Consider the following 22,015-nt stretch of genomic DNA (forward strand, 5'->3'; position numbering starts at 1 on the left):
TTATTTTCACAAAATATTATATGTTTGTTTTTGGTGGCATGCTGCCTTGGAACCAATTCCATACATAATTTCTTCAATTTTAATAATTAAAGTTAAGAAAAGGCTGAGTTATGATAGATATATTACTATTACTTCTTTATGCTAAGGACTATCGTATTTGCAGAAGTTTAAGCACTAAGGTATACAAATTTCAACAACTTTAATGTAAGAAATTGAATCTTCCATATTGGGGAAAATAGTATTTTATGATGTAGCGAAAATGGCATGTGACCTATTTCAGGACCTATATAAATCTGCTTGTAAGGAATGTTTAATACACTGATTAATGTATCTGTTTGTAAGAAATGTTTAATACACTGATTAATGTATGTGATTTATTGTCAAGAAATTTATAAGGGATGAAAAGAGACCTTCCAAATTAGTATGACAAATGGAGTTTAGATTGCTCCAAAATGCAAGTGTTGTATTTTGATAATTTGAAAATTTTCTTTGACTTAAAATTATTGATTGCATGTAAATATTTCCAAGACATTTGAGAACATATTCAGCGTTAAAAAGAATGAGAAAAGATGTCTCACCTGGTGTGCAAAGGGCAGGATCTTCATCATATCGGTATTTGCAATTGTACATTTTGTTGCATTTCAAAGATTTGTCTATACAAGTACCATCATCGCAGCTGAATTCGCTGGGAACACATTTATCTAGAAGAAAAAAAAAAACTGAAGTATTCTTAAATAAAATCTGAAACTGTAAATTTAGGCAAATCGAAGTACATGGACTAAGAATGGAATACTTGTGGCTTTTTGGGTCATCAAAATGCAAGGTTTGGTTTATACGATTACGGCAAAGCCTCAAAGGCTATCTGCCTAAGGGGAGGGATGCCTTTGTAGAGGACTTCTTAAAGGAACCTCTCACGTATGCATGTTGAACACAGAGAATACCACGAAAACGCCCAAGCGGCCAGCCCGTTTGCAGGATTTCGACCGAACTACCGGTGTTAAGCGACTACTTTACTGTTCGGCCGCTGGTAGGCCTATCAGAATGCAAAAATTTTATTTAAAAAGGAAGGTGACTAATTTTATAGCACAGAACCTACTAAAAGAAACTACCAAGAAGAACTCAGCTAACTTCGATGGAGCATCTGCATTTTCAATCACTTACCTTGCATTGCTAAAATTTTCTAGAATTTTATTATTTCTGTAATCATGATCTCGAGAATAGAATGGAAAGGTTTCTGAAATCAATGTGAATTTCAAAATGAAACAAACAATACCAATTAAATGTTACATATGTTTGAATAAAACTACCACATAAACGCATGAAATGATTAAAAATAGCCTAAGATAGCTCTAGCGAGGGTTTGGGAAATCGAAAAGTTCAACAGTAGACATCAATAGAGACCACATAGATTAATGTTTAATTAATTTGCCTAGGGAGGTGTTGCCTTCATGGTGGGCTTTCTAAGGAAAATTGGTTCATATACATATTACACATAGGGTAAAACCACGAGAACGCCCATGCAGGCAGCCCGTTCAGCGGGATTCGAACTCGGACCGAACTACCAGTGTTTTGTTACTTATGCTCACGTGTCTGCCTAAGCCCACGAAATTACCCATGCCAAGGAGTGCAAGATACACCTGGAGGTAGTCATGGTCTGTGGTCAGTTTGAAGAAGGCCACAGTGATGTCTTGGTGTAGATTGTTTGGGATGAATCCATAGACCTTATAAGAAATAGACGAACCCAAATAGTGTTTCTTCCCCATGCATTGCCGGCTGTTCCCTTGACCACAACAACTGGAGGACCGTCAAGGACTGACTTATCTTGAGTGGTTTTAAATCAAGTGGTCAATCGTCAATGACCCTCTTGACTAGTCTTGTATCAAGTGGTCAAGGGTAAAAGACCCATTTATCTTGACAGCAGCTGTCATGGTTGACCTCATCCGAAGGAGTAGGGAAGACCCTGCAGAAACTTAACAATGGTTGGTTATTGCAGCACATATAAAATTGTCAAGAAAATGCTGGTGGTAACGCATTTCACAAAACTGAGATTGATTTTTAAAAATTTAGCATGTTTATCAAGCATATTTAATTCTTTAAAGGGTGGTGGTTACCTATAGTAAACACCTTTTCTATTGAACGTCGTACTTACTCGTGCAAGTGGTTTTCAAGACTGACCATTTCTGAAGTTCCCTTGTAGCTCACTAAATGGTAATGAAGAAAAGCCAGTAGTTGTTGCAGCAATTTGTCTTCAAGAAAATAAGCACCAGTTATCGAAGACAACATCAAGACAAAGTGCACTGTAGCACATGCAAATTTGCACTCTGCTTGAAAAAGACGAACTGTTTCCATGAGTACCACAGAGACTGGTTTGTAGGGATGTGTTCTGTGGGCGGTGGTCACTGACACTAACCACCAGAAGTAGTCATTTTTTTCACGTGTCGTGAACAAAATATGTGTAATTGTCGCAAATAATTTCATTATAACACCTGATATAGCAAAAGTTTTTTAAAAAAAAAACAAAAAGTAAGTTTTTCAAAATAAAACAAAAGTTTTTGTGAAAAGTTAATTGCCTTTTCCTGCCGCTCAAAGAGTTAACGTTTCAAATAATTATATAGCTGTTGCATGCTTTCAGGCCTGTATATTTTTTAGCCGTAAGGAAATTTGTAATTACTACATTCAGAAAATAATATTTTAAATCCGAACTAACAGAAAAATTCAAACAAACAATTTTCTCTTACAATTTTTATGCTTTTTATTGATTGGTGTAGATAAGCAAAAATACCAAAATGTCTAAAGTAAAAATATCAAAATGTCTAAAAATGAGTTTTTGAAAATTTTTCTTTAAAATTTTTAATTGCTCTGCTGCTTTATTAAAATTATAGGTGAATATTACAGCATAATATTCTTTAAAAGAGTCTTATTTCAATTATATTTCACAATACATCATAGTGATAAACACTTTTAACACTTTAATAATTTTTATACATTTATTATTCTAACATTAAAAATTTTATTTCACTGTAATAATTAATTGAGCTAGTATTTTATAGTGATTATTTTTTTTAATTTATTTTTCGTTCTGCATAAGATTTTTGTTATTTATGGTGTATTATTACACTACAAGATGATCATTTATTTGATTGTGATCATTTTATTTTTCATTACACTGAGAAAAGTTTTTGCTCCAAATTTTATGAATTATTAAAATAAATAATCATAATTAATTAATAATCACATAATCAAATAAATGATCATTTTGTAATGTTATAATAATTTAAAAAACCACTGCCTGAAAATGCTGATATAATTTTTTAAAAGATTATCAGATCTTGTTTAATTTTACCTAATTTGTTTCAAAGCATTGTACACTATCAATCTTATTTAATTTTACTTTATTTGAACACAAAAGTAAGTTCATAAATTTTGTGTTTAGAGTTTTATTGTTTTACTTAAATAAAGATGTTTATAAAAGAATTACGCATGAAAAAAATGTGCTTAGGAACGCCTTGACCTTGCTTGGGCTTGAGGGTACATCTCTATACTGTTTGTTTACATTTTGACAGCAGTACCAAAAAGATTATTATATGCATTGTATTTTTGTTGCTATGAGATAACACTTCTTACAAAAATTTTGTACTATGATGAATTTAATGTAAAAAAATGTAGTCTGCCCCTAAGAGAGAAAAAGTATTATTTCTTTTTGTGCTAACGCCCTACTAATATGTGTATTAATATAAAGTGCAGAGATTTTTAATAAATACATTCTTAATTTAAAACCCTTCATATTAAAAAGTGTGATCATTAATTCACTATTTCATGTTCATTATATATCCATTCTCTGCGGATGCAATCTCCGAAAGCATGAGACAAGCCATTTTTCGGAAATAGCAAAAACGACGTTGGGAGCTAACACTGTAAATTCCAAATATTTATAATCAGGCTAAAATAGTAAAATTTATTTTTGAAGTTAGACTAATATAGATCTGAAACAAAAAAAGAAATACGTATTTTAAATTGAGTAATTTTACTCTGTGAATATTGTGTACTTTGTAAAGTGTAAAATTTTTTATACCTTTGCATAAAATAGTGTTTGGCAGAGAAAGAAGTTTCTTTTCTTATACACGTGCATTAAATTCAGCGACAATACTGAATGCACTTTTTTCTTTCATTTAAAGCAAAAAGAATATTAGAAATTACATGGACATTAACATAAAAATAACATAACATTTGCAAAAGAAATATTTTTTGCAATGTGAAAGGAACAGAATGCAACAAAATTGCAATAATAATATAATATACTTATTAGCACACCTGCCAAATAGTTGGATAGAGGTCTATTTATATAATCTAAGCACTTAAGATTGCATCTGATATCAACACTATCTTAGAAAGATTTTATAATTCGATGAAACAAAGACATCTGCAAAACAGTGCAGCTAAATTTTTTCGTTTCAAAGAAAACAAACGATAATTTTCACACTTCCGTGTCATTGATCGAAAATAGAACTGTAAAAATCCTGTCTAAAAGTCATTGTACCAAAAGAAAATTATGGCATCAGAATGCAAGTCCGATCACAAGTACGGATTTTTCCCTATGCGCATGGTGCGGTATAGAATGCTTATATGCGTAAAGAGGGCCCACATGCTCCGCCCATTGGGTTACTCTACCTCTTATAAGGTCCGTGGATGGATCTTATTTTCGTTCTTCTCCTTTTACTAAAAGCAGCTGCCCTGCAATATAAGTTAAGAACCTCCAGTATAAGTTAAAATAGTTGTGAACCGATGTGAAAGAGAAAAAGGAAGGTCATAAGGAGGCTTTTTACATACGGTGTTCACATATTTTTTTAACGATTTTTTAAAGATTTATTTATAAACAAACCTTAGAATTTTATTTTCTGATATATTCAATCTGGTAGCTCTTTTGCTGAACTATCGTATTACATGTTGATTTCCAAGATAAAAGACATTTTTTAAAGCATCAAGGTTGATTTTATTCCACTCCACCTTCACAATCTTCCAGTGTCCATCCAATGTTTAGGTGTGGTGTATTTAATTATGGCAAAGCACACTAGGGCTATCTGCCTAAGGGGAGGGATGCCTTCGTGGAGGACTTTCTAAGGGAAACTGGCTCGTATACACGTTACACATGGGGAAAACCACGAAAACGCCCATGCAGCCAGCCCGTTCGCGGGATTCTAACCTCGGACCGAACTACCAGTGTTCAGCGACTTTACCGCTCGGCCGCTGGTGGGCCCCATCCAATGTTTAAGGATGCCGCTTATAAAAGCTTGTTTTAAAAGTCCAGATTCACAGTAATCCATAGGAGACACATCAGGGGACTTAGGTTGGATGCATTTAAAGGGAAGAGCTTCAATTCCGCTTTCTTTTCTCATTTTTTCAAAAAGTAGAGCGGTAGATTTAGAGGTATGGCTTGGAGCCTTATCCTCATGGAACTCAACACAGTGAAGATTGTTTGGATAAAGAGATTGGATTTCTTCTTTAAAAATAAGAGGTAAAACATATTTCTGACAGTAATCCGAATTAATTTTTGACATTTTTTTCCCACTTTCCTTATTTTAAGTTTTCCGTTGTAAGAGAATCCAGTAATAACCCTAAAACCTTTAGAAAAGCATTTATTGTTTTCTTTGAACCGACATATTAAATCTTTTCTCCTCTTTTTCGGTAGTAAGTCAATCTTTTCTATCGCAATCGAATAAGTATATTATATCCAAGCGTCATCAACTGCAACTATATGTTTCCATTTTTCACCTGCCAAGCAATATTCGTACAACAATCCATCTTCTGCTGAGAAATATGTTTCAGCTTTAGGCGAAGAACATCATGCTTTTTGTTTTGATTAGGTTTAAATCGGAATTTAAAATTTTGTTCATAGTTCCTACCGAGATATTTAAAGATTTTGCAATAGCTCTTTGGGGAGGGGTACTTTAGAGTTAGTAAGAGCTGTACCTACCTTTGTTGAGTGTGCATTTTTTGCCTTTTTCTCGGTCAGATGTAAAATTTGACGTTTTTTTCTTTTCATGTTAATTATGTCACTTATTTTACGTGCAGGAATATTAAAATCATGCTTTTAACATCTTTTTTTAATATTTGAATAAGAGTATTTCTCTTCGGACAGCGCAAAAATATAGCTTTCGATCCATTGCTTATTTTTCAGCGACATTTTAAAGAAAAGAATACTTTTAATATTGCAGACGATAATTAAATCTTATTCCAATTGAAAGACAGTCGCGTTTATATTTTAAAATCAGTATTTAAATTCATTGAGAAAGTCAAAATCGTTACAAACATGTGTGAACACCCTTTGTATTTATTGGAAGCTTTCAAAGCCAATAAAAATTTAATGTTAGCTCGCCAAGCAAAGATCTAACTGTAGCTAGACAAGCAAAGCAGGTATAACAATTTTAAAATTCAAATTCCTACCAAGACATATTACGAATTAGCAAAGAGGAATTAGCCAACAAATCCAAGACATACCAGCCACTTTTTAGAGATAGTTAAAAAAGTGCGAACTTAAGTTATTTCCTCTCATTTCATGAAATACAAAATGTGACACACACACACACACAAAAAGAGACTAATTTGAAAACAGAGCGGAGTTCGTAACAACTGTTTTGATGACGTCATGTCACACACCTCCTCTATCCATGCGGCCAGCTTTGACTTAACCGACCGCACCATTTGGGAGTACTGAGCCATTGAGTGAACATGTAAAAATGTCTAATGTAAAAACTGAACAGCGAATCAACATCAAGTTTCTCGTGAAACTTAAGAAATCAGCCACGGAAGAAGCATTTCAAATGCTAACCGAGGCTTATGGAGATGAAACTTTGTCTCATGCACGTATGCTTGAATGGCATAAGCGGTTTCCAAGGGAGAGGGACAGTGTGGAAGATGAGGAATGTGCTGGGCGCCTAAGGGGGTTCATTACGATTGAATGGGTTCCCAGTGGTCAGTCTGTTAATCAACACTACTACATTGAAGTACTAAAAAGGCTTCGTGTAAAAATTAGGAAAAAAAGGCCACAGTTAGAGGGTGATGGATGGCTGTTGCACCAGGACAATGCACCCGCTCACACGGCCCTGTCTGTCAAGCAGTTTCTAACCAACAAGAACAATACTGTGATGGGGCATCTTCCTTATTCACCTGGTTTGGCTCCATGCGATTTTTTTACTTCCTAAAGTTAAATCTTACTTAAAGGGAACCCATTTTACATCAGCTGAAGAAGTTCAGGCTAAAATGGAGAATCTCCTGAAGAGCCTTCCAGAACTGTTACCAGCAATGGTAGCACCGAATGTAGAAGTGTGTGAATGCTGAAGGGAACTACTTTGAAGGTGATAATGTCACGGAGAACTTATTCTGCAAGTACAATGATTTATTGGACTAGTCTCGATTTTTTCTTTTTGTGTCACACCTTGTATGTTAGTATCAATTCTTGATTTTACAAAGAAATAGATTTTACGTGAAATTTTTACCAGATTCTCTGAATGCGGTGTACACGATTTCAAATTTCCCGTCTATAGCCTCAGTCTGCGCGAAGTACCGGACGTAAACGAGGTTGCCATCTGACTTTTGAGGTTCCGTCGCTGTGCCACAGAACTGGGCCATTCGAGTATCGTCGCTCAGGGTCTGCTCGTAGATGTCAATGAAGTTGAGCTCACAGTTGTTTGGGTGCTTCAGCTCATATTTCTGGAAGTTCACGTACATCTGCGAGGATTGGAAAAAAAAAAAAAAAACAAGGAATTAGAAACGACTTAATGATACAGAAATACAGGGAAAAAAAAAAGTCAGAAACGTTTAGGATTTTAGCGGCCGCCCAAAAGGGTTTGTTAAAGTTTTCTCACGCTGAGCTCGCAGTCTAACAGTCTGCTCTTACACTTACTCCTACTAACCCATTTTTTTTGGTGTCTTGGTACTTTTCCGTTTTGCGATTAAAGCCTCCAATAATGGTACAGCCCATGCCAAACGGAATATCCTCGCTGGTAACTTTTTACTTCTCATTTTCAAAACAAGTAGCAGCCATTTTTTTATCAGATTGACTGTTTCTTTCAATACTGGCATACAATTACATATAATTTTTACCAGATAGCTCCAATTTTATGCCCCTAAGGCCATTCGCGGTAATTAAATCAATTAGGAAGCAATGACATCGCTCACCCGATGGTGAAAATATAGAAAAGGCAGACAGTGGCGTAGCCATGGAGATAGGAAAGGATCTTACTTCCTACCTCCATGGGCGTTGCGAGGGGGAAGCAAGGGGGTGTATGATGCCCCGGGATCCTAACGCTTCCGCTACAATGGATTGCGTTTGTGACTTTCCAGTAAACGACTGACGGCCTTCCTGGCTACCGATTCAGCTAAGTCATCTTGTTGAGGCATCGCATATTCACTGCTACAAAGCATTCAACGGATGTCGATTGCTTTTAATCTCCTACTACAAAAGGAATGCTGCAGGTCGCTACTTATTCCTTATCTAAAACGCATAGTTTTCGACGTCACAGACTAAATCTGCATATTCTGAACTTCGTAAACGGTATAATTTTCCTTTATAATCTCTTCTTTTTCTTCTTGTTAGAAAGGTTGTCGATTATATGGTTATTTCATACCGAACCCACCATATTACCCAATTGTTTTGAGCAGTGAATGTGACTGCAAGATTTTACTCCGTAGTAGAAAAGAAACGGAACCTAAGATTTCATTACAGATCTATAGAGAAAATGTTTTTCTAAACCTAAGAGTCGCACTCCAAATACTCCTTACTATTTCATTATCAAATGAACGTTCGTTCAATAAATTAATATAAATTTTAACATATTTACAATCAACGATGGAACAAGTTTCTCTAAGTCATCTAGCATTTTTAAATGTGGAAAGAGAAAAATTTAAAAGGATCGATTTTGATGAAGTAATTGATAAATTTGTTTCATCCAAGGCAAGAAAAATGTATACATAGTAATTAACTGTATTATAATATTACATTATTATTAATAAATATATCTACTTATCTATAATATATATTAAACTTTTAATTGTTTAAAAATTGTCCTTTTTTAAAAACAATTATAAAAATATGTAAAACAAATAATACTTTAAAAACTAATCCTAGATCATCGTATGGTCTGATTTTTCCTCCGACATAGATACATTTCCGAATCCAATGCTAGTGCAGTTAGGTAGTGACTATTCTTTTAATATATTTCGGAGTATTTTATGGCAGATTCAGCATTTTATTATTATTTGCATTATTTCCTATATTACTGTGTTTTTTTGGGGGAGGGGGCACCAAAAAAGTATTTTGCCCCGGTCGCCAGTTAGGCTTGCTACGCCACTGAGTCAAGGGTTAAACTCATCATTTCTAATGAGAATGCACTAGCGAAGTAAAGCACTGCGGTTTTACACGATTTCTCAGTAAGTCATTCGTACACGAATTGAAATAATTCTTGCATTTAAACTTGTATTCCAAATTAAGATTTAACTTGATATTAATGTAGATAATTACTAAGAGAATTAGATTTTTGTAGCATAATTTATGTGAGATGAGATCACTTGCGGTTACTTGATATGAACCGACGAAACAGGATGTTGTACTACGAAAGCATGGTAAATTCTTAAATTAATGTCTTTTTACAAATTTACTGCCTTTATTTATTGGCTTTTTAAAAAAATTTTAAACGACATTAAAATGTTTATACCTTCAAAATAAAAAATTCTTAGAACTAAAATTTTTTTTTATGTTTATACTGTATGTTGTCGCCAATAAAGTCTGCTTATCAAGATTTGCGCCTGCGAAACGGTAAAGTACCGTTGTCTTTTTAGATTTATTATTTTAATTATTAAGCACAAAAATTTTACAAGCAGCATAATAGTATATGTTTAGAATTCCCAATGCAGAGTTAAGTATTGTCATACTGTTTTTTTCAGTTTTCTTACTAAGATAGCTTTACAAAACTTTTTTGTTTTTCCATTATTAACGTTTCGTACATTTTATTTATTAAATCTCACGTTCCTGTTGACGTTTTATTTGTTAAATATCACGTTGGATTCAACGGCAAAATCACAAAATATTTAAAAACACCACATCTTTGGAATTTCAAGATAGCCAGTCTTGCGCTTTGGAGATAAAATTGCTTTTTTTCGGCATATAATGTTGACATTGCCCGCTTTGAAATCGTTAAGTTTCTTAATCAAAGAGTCATAAATACTTTACAAAATATGAAATAGACAATAAAACACATTCCAAATTCGGGTTTCCAGATGCCTATACTCGAGTGGATGACTACGTTATTCAAAATTGGATGGCTGTAGGTACCGTTGTTTTATAACAATGCGAGAAACATACATACATTCATGGAGAGTTTTCACTGTTTAATTTATTTAAATACAATACAGTGCGATAATAATGGGTGGCAACAATTTGAAAAATGATATGCCATTTATAGTGATTCAACGCAAAATGCCGTATTGAGACTAATAACCCATACGGGAATAGGGTAAGCGTCTCATAGCATCCCTTTTGCGGTAATAAGAATTGCTGTATTAACTTACATATGCATTGTTATTTGGCCAGAGAATAGTGTTACTTTTTTTTATGACACCAGTTGTTACGTTATTTTCTCCCTTCACGTTCGTACGGGGTTCGTAGATTTGAAGTGAATAACGACGATACTTGATGAAGTATCGAAACACACTTTATTTATCAATATTAATCAGAACAGCTCCAAAATCACGTTACAGTCGTCGAAGAACTACTATGAATACGCTGACACAATCAACGACAGCTTCACTGCAAATAGAGACAGCTTCACTGCAAAGCACCAGCTGCTCGGTCGTTCTCGGAACTCCACGTACTCTCGAGACTCTCCACGCTACAGCTCGCGATGCATTCGACGACACACAGAGCACAGATCCCGACTCTTCGGTTCAGTCGTTCCCGGAGCTTAACACACTCTCTCGATGATGCACTAACCGCGATACACTAGGCACTCGCAGCCCGGCTGTCAACTCGATCGACTCCGCACGGACTGACTAAACGACGAGACACTAACTATCTCGCACTCTAGACGAGGCACACACACTCGCCCTCTCGACGAGGCACACTCTAACTGATTATCAACTCGTTAGACGACACACTAACTCACTGTGGACCAGCAAGGTTTATAAAGCTTTCGTCTTGTGTTCGAGAACATTCTGGGGTAAACCGGTAAGAATTCGTTCCAGAAGGTTCTCCATCCGTCCATGGCATGTCGCCAAATGGGCGATTTCTCGGCAAATGTGGCAGAGCCTGTCGTCGCTTGCCATCTTATGGCAACTTGCGGGGAAGCCATCTTACTGCGCCTGTACATTTCGTAACAATACTTTTAATTAGATTGCGAGTGATCATCCTACAGTTTGCTCATTAAACTTCTAAGTATCATATGAGCTAACGTAAGCATATTAATAGAATAACTTACACCGTTACTCATAAGCATTGGTAAACATAACATAATGACGGAGTTTGTGACAAGTTTTTAGCAATTTTACACTTATGTTCTATGCTATGAATCAGATTTTTAAGGTCCTCGAATTTCAATATGTCACATAGCACAAAAAATCCTTTTGATATCTTAAGTTGTTCCTCACATTTTAAAGGCAGTAGCAGTTACTAAGAACAATCTGTTTTAGGTCTTTTCAGACTATATTAATGCGAGTAAAGGAAAATGAAATAAACAGCAAACTGAATAGTTTTCAACAATAATAAAATCAACGAAGATGTTGGAAATCTGAAGATTTACGACGGGAAAAACGTAAGCTCAACTGTAATTGATTTGAAACGGATAATATTACTTTGTGAATATTATTTTATTTTCCACTCAGTGAAATAATAAAATATTGCAATACTATGCACTGCCTGTTTCTTTAACTTTAGGATTTATAAAATGTAAAAATTCTGCATTCAACGTGTTGCTACAATAAAAATGCATCTTTTAATCTTACTAATTCTTATTGCTCTCTTAGAAAAAAATACGATGCAGACACCACATGACTTCCTTATACGGAATATTAAACCATAATGTAATATTCCTTATACGGAATATTAAAATTCATTTTTTGATGCATTTCATTTAAACGTATTTCATTAGAGATAGCTTTCTCATTCAATTAATTCAGTTCTCACTTCGCAGGAAGGAAAAAATACATAAAAAGTCAAAACATCATTAAAAATTGGAAAATGTACAAAAACATAAAACACCAAATATAGTTAAAACAAATTTTACAATTAAAGGTTACTGCCCCAAAACAAGCAATTCGGCTAGCGGGTAAGAAGGCAGATTTTTCGGAGCACAAAATTGAAAGTTTACGTTTGGTCCCACTTGCGAAACTGACTTAATTCACTATTCTGCTAAGTTTCAAATGCAAACAAATATGGCTGCTATAGTAAAAAGAAAATAGGCTTAGACGGACTTAAACAACTTTTAAATTAATAATTCTATAACTACTGCATGCAGATAAATTAAAGGTATAAAAACCTTAACCGCAAGATAAGAACAATATAATTCAATCATTTTTAAACAAAATATGCACAATTTACCAACATATAAGAATAAAAAAACCAAACTCACCGAGCCGAGTAACAGAGTGGGTGTATATATAAGTGCCAAAAGTGTATATATATATACCAAAAGTGTATATATATATATATATACACTTTTGGTGCAGACGATTGTAACCAAAAAAGGAGGTATACAAGTACATGTTATTGCAGTCCTATATACAAAATTTTAACGTTCTGAGGCTACTCGTTTTTGAGGTATTCGAGATACGTACGAACAGAGGTTAGAAAAAAAATTTTTTTTGAATCTACATTAAATGAATTTTATAATTCGTTTGGCGAAAAAGAGACCTTTAATCTGTCCTTAGGTACAGATGTCACGCAAAAACACCGTTAAATTGCATTCGATAGTAATCAAAATGGATATTTTCAATGAAATATGACATCCGAAATTTTTCATGATTACAATACTTTATTCACTTCGTACAAGGAAGTCAAAATATGGGACAAGCATTTGCTAAGAAGCGTTGAATGCGCAGATCTGGGTATAGTTTCGTCAGATGTCAGGTCTAATTTGGGCTAGTCTAAAAGTATCACAGCTAAAAGATTACGAAGTTCATTTCTGTCACACGTGATATTTAGGATACTCTTTAACGAGTTTTTTTCTTTAACAAATTTATTGAATTATATTTATAATTCGGCTGAGTAATTCTTATTGTAACATATTCAGTCTTCATTTCAGCTATTTTTAAGGTTAATAGTGATCACTTTCAATAAATATAGGGAATCATTTTTATCATTTCCTTCGCCATCAACATCGAAAGTATAAACATCTAAGATTTCATCTTAAATTTAACGCTAATAGTTATTATCAAATAAAAAGGTTATTATCAAATAAATAGAAAGGATTCTTTTGATGGGTTTCTTCAAAACTTCGAAGGAATAAAAATCGAAATTTCCCTTTACAGTGAAATTCCTTTTTCCCTATAGCTGCTTTCAAATAATTGTAGATTTGAAAAGCAGTCAGATAATCTATGTGTGTGTATGTGTGTGCCTCGAGGGTTATCTGCCTAAGGGGAGGAATGCCTTCGTGGAGGACTTACTAAGGGAAAGTGGCTCGTATACACGTTACACATGGGGAAAACCACGAAAACGCCCATGCAGCCAGCCCGTTCGCGGGATTCGACCTCGGACCGAACTACCAGTGTTCAGCGACTTTACCGCTCGGCCGCTGGTGGGCGTCAAATAATCTATACTATTAAAATCTGTGCGCATCTATTGTTTGTGGTCAAGAGAGGTCCCCCCCTCCGGCTTCCAAAAATTCGCAGAAGGCCATTTTGACCATTCTCATCTTTGCACGATTTTAATTAGCCGAAATATTAATTGAAAACTCTGAAAACGCTAATCTTCGCCCTCATTTTTCAGTGTCGCAACAGTTTCGCACGCTGGAGATAAAAATCTGCTTCATTTCGAGAAGTATTGCCACTGTTTGCTTTCAAATCGTAGAGTTTCTTATAAAATTTCGAAGTTTCGCAAAATATGAATGAAAAAAAAGCATTCCGAAACATTAGATATATTATTCCTGATTTCAAAAATTCGGAAGAAGCCATTTCGACCATTCTCATCTCCCTATGACTTTAATCAGCCAAGATATGAATTAAAAACTCTGAGAACGCTAATTTTGCGCCCTCATTTTTCCGAGTGGCAACAGTCTTTTGCGCTTGAGATAAAAAAAATCTGCTTTCTTTCGAAAAGTGTCGCCATTGCTCGTTTTCAGATGCTCGTTTTTGATGGTTTTGATGATGAAAATCAAAAACAAGCAAGATAAAAAATCGTAGAGTTTGTTAATAAAAACATTGCTATCTCCAGCGCGCGAGACTGTGTGTCAGAAATTGTAAAGATATGCTATTTTAAATATTTTGTAATTTTGCTATTCAACTGAATTTTATGCGACGTGACTGCAAAGATTATGATATTTAATTAATAAAGTTAACACACAAAACGTTAATAATAAAAAGACAAAAAGTTTTGCAAGCCATGATAATAAGAAAAGTGAACAATGATATGATGAACTGAGAAAAGATGGGGAAAAAAAGAAAATGGGAAAATGTATGCAGTACTTAACTCTGCAACGGGAAATCTAATTGCTAGGCTGGTGTTAATTTTTTTTTTTTTTTTTTTTTTTTTTTTTTGTAATTTTGCTGATGAATTGTATAGAGCGTAAGTGCGAAGTTGCTGAGTAATAAAACTAAAAGAAAATGGTTCGTAGGGAGTGAATGTAATAGCAGACTGGTAGACTGCGAGTTCAGAGAGAGCTTAAAAGACCTTGACAAACCCTTATGGGCCAGCGTTAAATTCTGAAACCTTTCAGATTTTCTTAGTATTATTATCTTTATTTATCATTATTTAAAGTTAATATTTAATCTTATGCTCCATGGTGACAAAGAGTATCTCAAAGAAAACTAGCGACTGGCAGTCAAAGTATATTGAATTGAAATTTGCCATTCAAGTTTCGAAGCAGTTTTGGAGAATTAACGTTTTTCAAAGAAAATGCTCATACCTTTTAGTTTACATCTTAAGGGATATCTATCTCAGAGTATAGGGCAATGTTTAACAAAACGTTTGGTGACGTCAGTACCTTCAGAATACAATCGTTTCACACCAAAGGAATAATATTTATATTACAAAAATGTATTTTGCTTATTTCCATTTATTAGCCCCAAAGGGGGTTAGCCCAGAAGGGCTATTAATTTCAAAACGGAATTTTGCGTCGATTCACTTTTAAAACTATTGCTACCAACTAGTATCGCCATGTGTTATATTTAAAGAAACTAAATAATGAAGAATTTGCATGAATGTATGAATCTTTCTCGCACTGTGTAGAAACAACTCGGTACCTCGAACCATCCAATTTTGAATAATGTAGTCCTCCAACCGAACACGGGCACTTGGTAGCCTGAATTTTGAATTTCATATTCGTTTTATGATCTATTTAAATTATTGTGGCGTTATTTTCTTCTTTCTGACAGCAGTTGTTACGTTTTTTTTCCTTCACGTTCGTACGGGGTTCGCGTGGATTTGGAGTGAATAACGACGACACTTGATGAAGTATCGAAACACACTTTATTAGCCAGTATTGTTAGGACAGCTCCAAAGTCACTTTTTACAGTCGTCGAAGATCTGCAACAAACACGCTGGAACAATCAACGACACAGCCTTCACACTGTCAGGCAATAACGGTGGAGACAGCTTCATTGCAAAGCATCAGAGTACAGCTCCTGACTTTGTTTGGTCGTTCTCGGAACTCCACGTACTCTCCAGACTCTCCATGCTACTCGTGATGCACTCGACGACACACGAGCACAGCTCCCGACTCTTCGGTTCAGTCATTCCCGGAGCTCAACACGCTCTCTTGACGATTCACTAACCGCAATACACTACGAGACTCTTTCGGTGCACTCGACGCCCCACTCGGGACTCGCTGGCCGGCTGTCAACTCGATCGTCTCCGCACGGACTAACTAGATGAGACACTCGGATTCTAGACGAGAAAGACTCACTCGCCCTCTCGAGGAGGCACTCACTCTCGATACTAACTGACTGCGGACCAGCAGGGTTTATATAGCTTTCGGCTTGTGTTCGAGAATATTCTGGGCTAAACCGGTAAGAATTCATTCCAGAAGGTTCTCCATCATTCCATGGAATATCGCCAATTTTGTCGCCAAAGGGACCATTTCTCGCCAAATGTCGCAACCCTGCCTTCCTTTGCCATTTTATGGCAACCCTAAAACTGCTTTGCGGGCAGCCGTCTTACCGCGCCTGTAAATTTTGTAACACTGCGTAAAACTTTAACGAATTTTTGATTAACAAACCCAACGATTTCGAAACGAGCAATGGCAACACTGTACGGAAAAGAAAAAAACATTTCTATCTCCAGCGCACGAGACTGTGTATCGGAAATTCTAAAGATATGCTCTTTTAAATATTTTGTGATAGAGCTGTTGAAATATTTTTTTTTTTTTAAGTGCGAAAAACATGATAATTGATGTGAAAGGTTTCAGATTTTTTTAAATACTTTTTTTTTGGTAATATCTGCATCAGTGTTCCTCCATTCTTCCATAACTCCTGTTTTTAATTCGGTTTCGTTTTTATGTTGTGAAATTTTTGATTAACAATCTCGATATCTTCAAAGCGAGCAATGGCAACACTGCACGGAAAAAAAAAAAAAAAAAAAAAAAAAAAAAACCTCCAGCGCTCGAGACTTTGTATCGGAAATTCTAAAGTTTTGCTGTTTTTAAATATTTTGCGATATTGCTGTTGAATTTTATGTGCTTTGAGCATGATATTTAATTATTATATACAAAGGTTAAAAAACGCCTTTTCAGATTTTTTCCCTCTAAATTAATATGGCAAGCATTTAATTTTAAGACATCAATGTGAACAAAGAACACCGAAAAACTTGAGCGAAAATATATTTGATTCAAGTTCACCGTTTAGATTTGGAGCGACCTCGGAAGGATTTAAAAATTCACACCAAATTCGACTATCCTTCGCTTGGTTTAACTCCAGGAACCTGTATGTGTACTCTTGCCACAAGCCTAATTGCGCCCCACAAAATGGCAGATAAAAGGCTTTTATATGACAGCTGCAGACATATTGATTCTCATTCGAACATTGGACACTTGCCAGACGACCGCAAATCCCCGATTCCACTCTTCCTTTCTCCAGAAAGTTAAAATGCATGCTCATTGTTCAAAGATAAAAGCGAGAGAAGCAAGAATGAGGAATGGAAGAGGTATTTATGAATGATGCGCAAACAACTGAAGGCTCCGGATTCAAGGATCGAATATTGATGAGAGATGGGCATTCAAATCACTATACCCTTACTAATATTTTCGAAGGATTTAAACAAACTGCGTTCAATTAAATCCGTCTTATCGTGGTTTTAATGAAATAAAACTTCAAGAGGTATTTTATATTGGGTTATTGAAAGATTCTTGAACAAATTCCCTTCATATCTGTTCAATTAAGATGGATAATTCTCGCTCCAAACATGTATTAGTAAACTAGTAATAATTTGATAGTGATCATTTGAACTCGGGACAAGTGGATCTTCAAATAATGCTTCGAGCTGCTAAAGTCAGGGTTTAGCTCCCTCACTGTGGACTAGTCTCTCATATGCCTTTCTACCCCCCCATTCGTATTCAAAGTAGATGTCTCCTGAAACCCCCCACACCCCCCAAAAAAACTGCCCCTGCACAGGTGGTAGGTACACCCTGCACACACAAAAAAAGGGGGAGACAGTTCTATATCTCCCGTTCTACTAGACCGATTGCCGAAATCAAGTTACGTTTTCCATGTCTCGAAAGCGCGACTTAGGATATATCTTAGCTTTACATATAGCATTGTCCTAACATAGGTATTTCGACAAAAATTCGGACTTTTTCTGAAATAACGTACATACTTTTTTTTTTTTTTTTTTCATATTTCGATTCTACGGCTCAAATGATGCCAAAATGCTATGTTTTGTAAATATCGCACGAGTCGTTTTTAAAATTTTAGCTCCTCAATGAAATTGGTATATATATATTAATACCTCTTATTTTTCATTAAACGTATTTGATTCTTCCTTTTACATTTCGAAATTTAAGTTCATTCCAAATTAAATTGGGCCATTTTTAGACCAAAGGGTCAATTTGCCCAGAAGGGCTATTACTTTCGTTTTGGCATTTTGCATCGATTCACGATAAGCGTTGTTTCACTTTTCAAATTTTTGCCACAGAATATTATCGCCCTGTGTTATATTTAAAAAAATTAAATAAAAGAATCTCCATGAATGTATGTATGTTTCTCGCATTGTCATAAAACAAGGTACATAGAGCCATCCAAATTTGAATAACGCAATCTTCCATAGAATATGTTCATGTGGAAGCCCTAATTTGAATTTGATTTTATTATCGATTTCATATTTTGTAACACTTCAACGAATTTTTGTTTAACAAACTAAACAATTTCAAAGCGAGCCATAGCAACACTGTACAGGAAAAAAAAAAAAAAAAAAAAAAAAAAAAACCCTCCAGTGCACGAGACTGTGTATTGGAAATTCTAAAGGTATGCTGATGTTAAAATTATTTTGCGATATTGCTGTTGAACTGAATTTTTTGGTTTGAGTACGTAAAGCATGATATTTAACAAATAAAGGTAACACACAAAACGTTAAAGAAACGCCGCTTTGAACGTAATTTAAAAACTGAAACCTTTCAGATTTTATTTATTTATGTTTAATTTATTTTTAAAATTTGTATTTTAAAATAATTTTTGCTATCCTCTTAAAGTAGATGTATTCTTAAACATCTAGTTTAAGAGTAGCCATTAACAGCCATTAACATTAACCATACATGAGAAGAATTATAGTTTTTTATTCAAAAGATCCCAAGATATACGTGAATTTACATATTGGTGTGTTTTGAAATTTGGCATATTTGTTATAAGCGATAATAACCAAAATGTGGTTTACGCACTTTATGAAAATTATTTGAAAGTATAAACGATGACTTTTCATCCGCTTGTGTACAATGAAAAAAAATCTGATGTGTACACCACATGACTTCCATATACGGAATATTAAATTATACGCATTTTTTCTTGCATTTCATTTAAACTTATTGGATTGAATTAAATCTACTTCGCCGACAGCGCATAAACCACAATAGAATAAATGCACTCTTTAAAATTCACTCTCGCATTTGTTTCGCATAGCGACACTCTGGCGCTAGATTCACTTAATAGTATTAATAATTATACAACAGTTAATTTATATAATAATTATATAACAGTTAACTTATATAATAATTATATAACAAAAACTAAGTTAACTGTTATATAATCAAATAATTATATATCAGTTAACTTATATATTTCGTTCACAATATAACTCATAATGCACAAAATTTATATCATTTAAAGAAAAGAATTATCTAATCGTTGCCACATGTTCTATTCACATAAAGCTAGAATGATGTATAAAAGATATTAAGCAAACAAAACAAAAAAGAAACAGTTTTTCACAGACAATTGAGTATTTCTCATTTAATTAATTCAGTTCTCACTTCGCGAGAAGGTAAAAATACATAAAAACTCAAAATATCTATATTAAAAATTACGACGTAAATCTTAAACACTTATTTCCTCGAAAAATTCCAGAAATAATTAAGCATGATTTAATTGGCAATAATAAATGAATGCGTTATCTTTGTTGTTGCGAAGCTAAGTTTCTCTAGATTGGCAACAAATCCACTAGTCTCCTGTTTCAAATGTAAACATCAATGGCCGCCATAAAAAAAAAAAAGGCTAAGCGGCACTTAAACAACTTTAAAATTGTTGATAATTCTAAAAATATTGCATACAGATTTACTAAAGGCATAAAAACTTTAACCGGAAGATAAAAATAACATAATACAATCATTTTTAAAGCAAAAAATGTACAATTTACAAACATACATAAGAGTAAAGAAACTGAGATCACTGAGCCGGGTAACAGAGTTAATATATAAATATATTTATATACGTTTGGTGCGGCCGATTGCAACCAAAATACGACGTGCACATCTACATGTTATAGCAGTCCTATATACAAAATTTCAACGTTCTGAGGCTACTCGTTTTTGAGTTATGCGAGATACGTACGCACGTACGTACATACGTTCGTACAGACGCCACGAAAAATTCTCTTCAGAATTTTAAAGCAATTTTATAATTTTTTTGAGGGAAACGAGTATTTTATTCTGTCCTTACGTACAGATATCACGCAAAAACATCGTTAAATTGCATTCGATAGCGGTCAAAATGGATATTTTCGTTGAAATATGCTGCCTGAAACTTTTCGCGATTACAATACTTCCTTTTATTTCGTACAAGGAAGTAAAAAAGGAAAGGAAAATAGGTTGCTTTAAATTAAGAAGTTCGACACATTCTTGGACCACACTGAAAAAAATGAGCCGAGGTAAATTTTAAAATTTTTCCAAAAATTTCTCACCAAAAAATACAAAATTTAATATCTAGGCATAATTTGAGTCGTATAATGGAAATATGGAAAAAAATGGTGTTATTTTTAATTGGTGTTAAAAGCCCGATTTTGCATCAAAATAACAATGTTAGAATAATGCTATATATAAATTTGATATATATCCTGAGTCGTGCTTTCGAGACATGGCAAAATCTTATTCTTCTTGTAAAAAAATTTAATGGGCATTTTCATTGATTAATTGTATTTTAAGATCACAAAAGAAGGTTGAATATGATGATTTAACTCCTTTTTGGTGAGGATGGAATAAAATGATAGTTTTACTAGCCAAGCAATAAAATTTTATATAATGAGTATCGTCACAAGCTTTAAAATAAAAAAACATAAAAAAAGCCAAACAAACTAAAATGTAATTTGGATAATTTCTTGTTCGTCGATACAAAATAGTTATTTCGGTTTTCGTTGTTTGATCTTTTTTATCTTGCCTGAAATGATATTTCTTTATCTTTGCTACGTTTCGTTTTTATCATCACTTTTAATTTTTCGTTAAGCAAATTTATTTATTTAAAAAACTTCTAGTGTATTTTTTATTACCTTTTAGCAGAAATAAAGAATTTAATTTCGAAGAGTGGCATCACAAAGAAAAGAAGCTTAAAATTCTTTTAATAAAATAACCTTGAATGAAAAGAAATAATAGTGTGAATTAGGGAAAGACAGTAAAGGTAAGGAAACAAAATTCTTTTCGCATCCGAGAGCGGAGTCATTCGATTATTTCGGTGACATTTTTTGACACACCTCATTCCACGTGGTAGCTGATTATTATTTCATCTTTACAAATTTCAAAACATGAACGTAAGGCGAAACAGGAAATTGGATACGTCAAAAGATGACACGTACATTAACTTCGCTTTGCTCATATTGACGAGCCTTCTTTTAAATATTGATGGAAGAGAAATTAATCTCAGCTCTTCAGGCGCCATTTTGTGAAACGTCAGATGATAATGTGCCTCTTCTTTTTTTACATTTTTGTTTGTTTGTTTGATGTTTTCTAAAATGCTATTTCTTATTATCTTAGGCAGATGATACCCGAACTGTCTTAGAAGAAGAATATAAATAAATGTGTAAATAACATAGGTGCATTTATTTTCTACAGCAAGCCAAGTAATCTTTCTATGTGAATGTTGATGTTAGTAATGATTTTGAAACATTTTTAGATTCTACTCTTAGACTGTAATTAAAAGTTTAACAAATGGATTTCTGTTATAAAAAATCCGATGTGTACACCAATATGATTTTCTTGAACAGAATATTTGAACAGATTTCTTGAACAGATTTCTTGAACAGAAAATTATACGCATTTTTTCTTGCATTTCACTTAAACTTATTTTATTTTATTATTTAATTTTATTAGAGATATATTTCTCATTTAATCAATTCAGTTTTCAC

General features: G+C 34.0%; 1 protein-coding gene across 1 annotated transcript in view; it reads right to left on the reverse strand.

Moving 5' to 3' along the window:
* The window catches only part of LOC118185821 (uncharacterized), a 781,755-nt gene that overhangs the window by 15,321 nt on the left and 744,419 nt on the right, over nt 1-22,015 (reverse strand). Inside the window, exons 9-10 of the mRNA XM_085822881.1 lie at nt 7,494-7,725; nt 579-701 (exon numbers count right to left, since the gene is read on the reverse strand). Coding sequence (XP_085679007.1) covers nt 579-701; nt 7,494-7,725 — 355 coding nt within the window. The remainder of the gene's footprint in view (nt 1-578; nt 702-7,493; nt 7,726-22,015) is intronic.

Source organism: Stegodyphus dumicola, chromosome 1 (genome assembly GCF_044657685.1).
Source record: "Stegodyphus dumicola isolate Sdum_Otavi_A_Nest chromosome 1, ASM4465768v1".
NCBI classification, from domain to species: Eukaryota; Metazoa; Arthropoda; class Arachnida; order Araneae; family Eresidae; genus Stegodyphus; species Stegodyphus dumicola.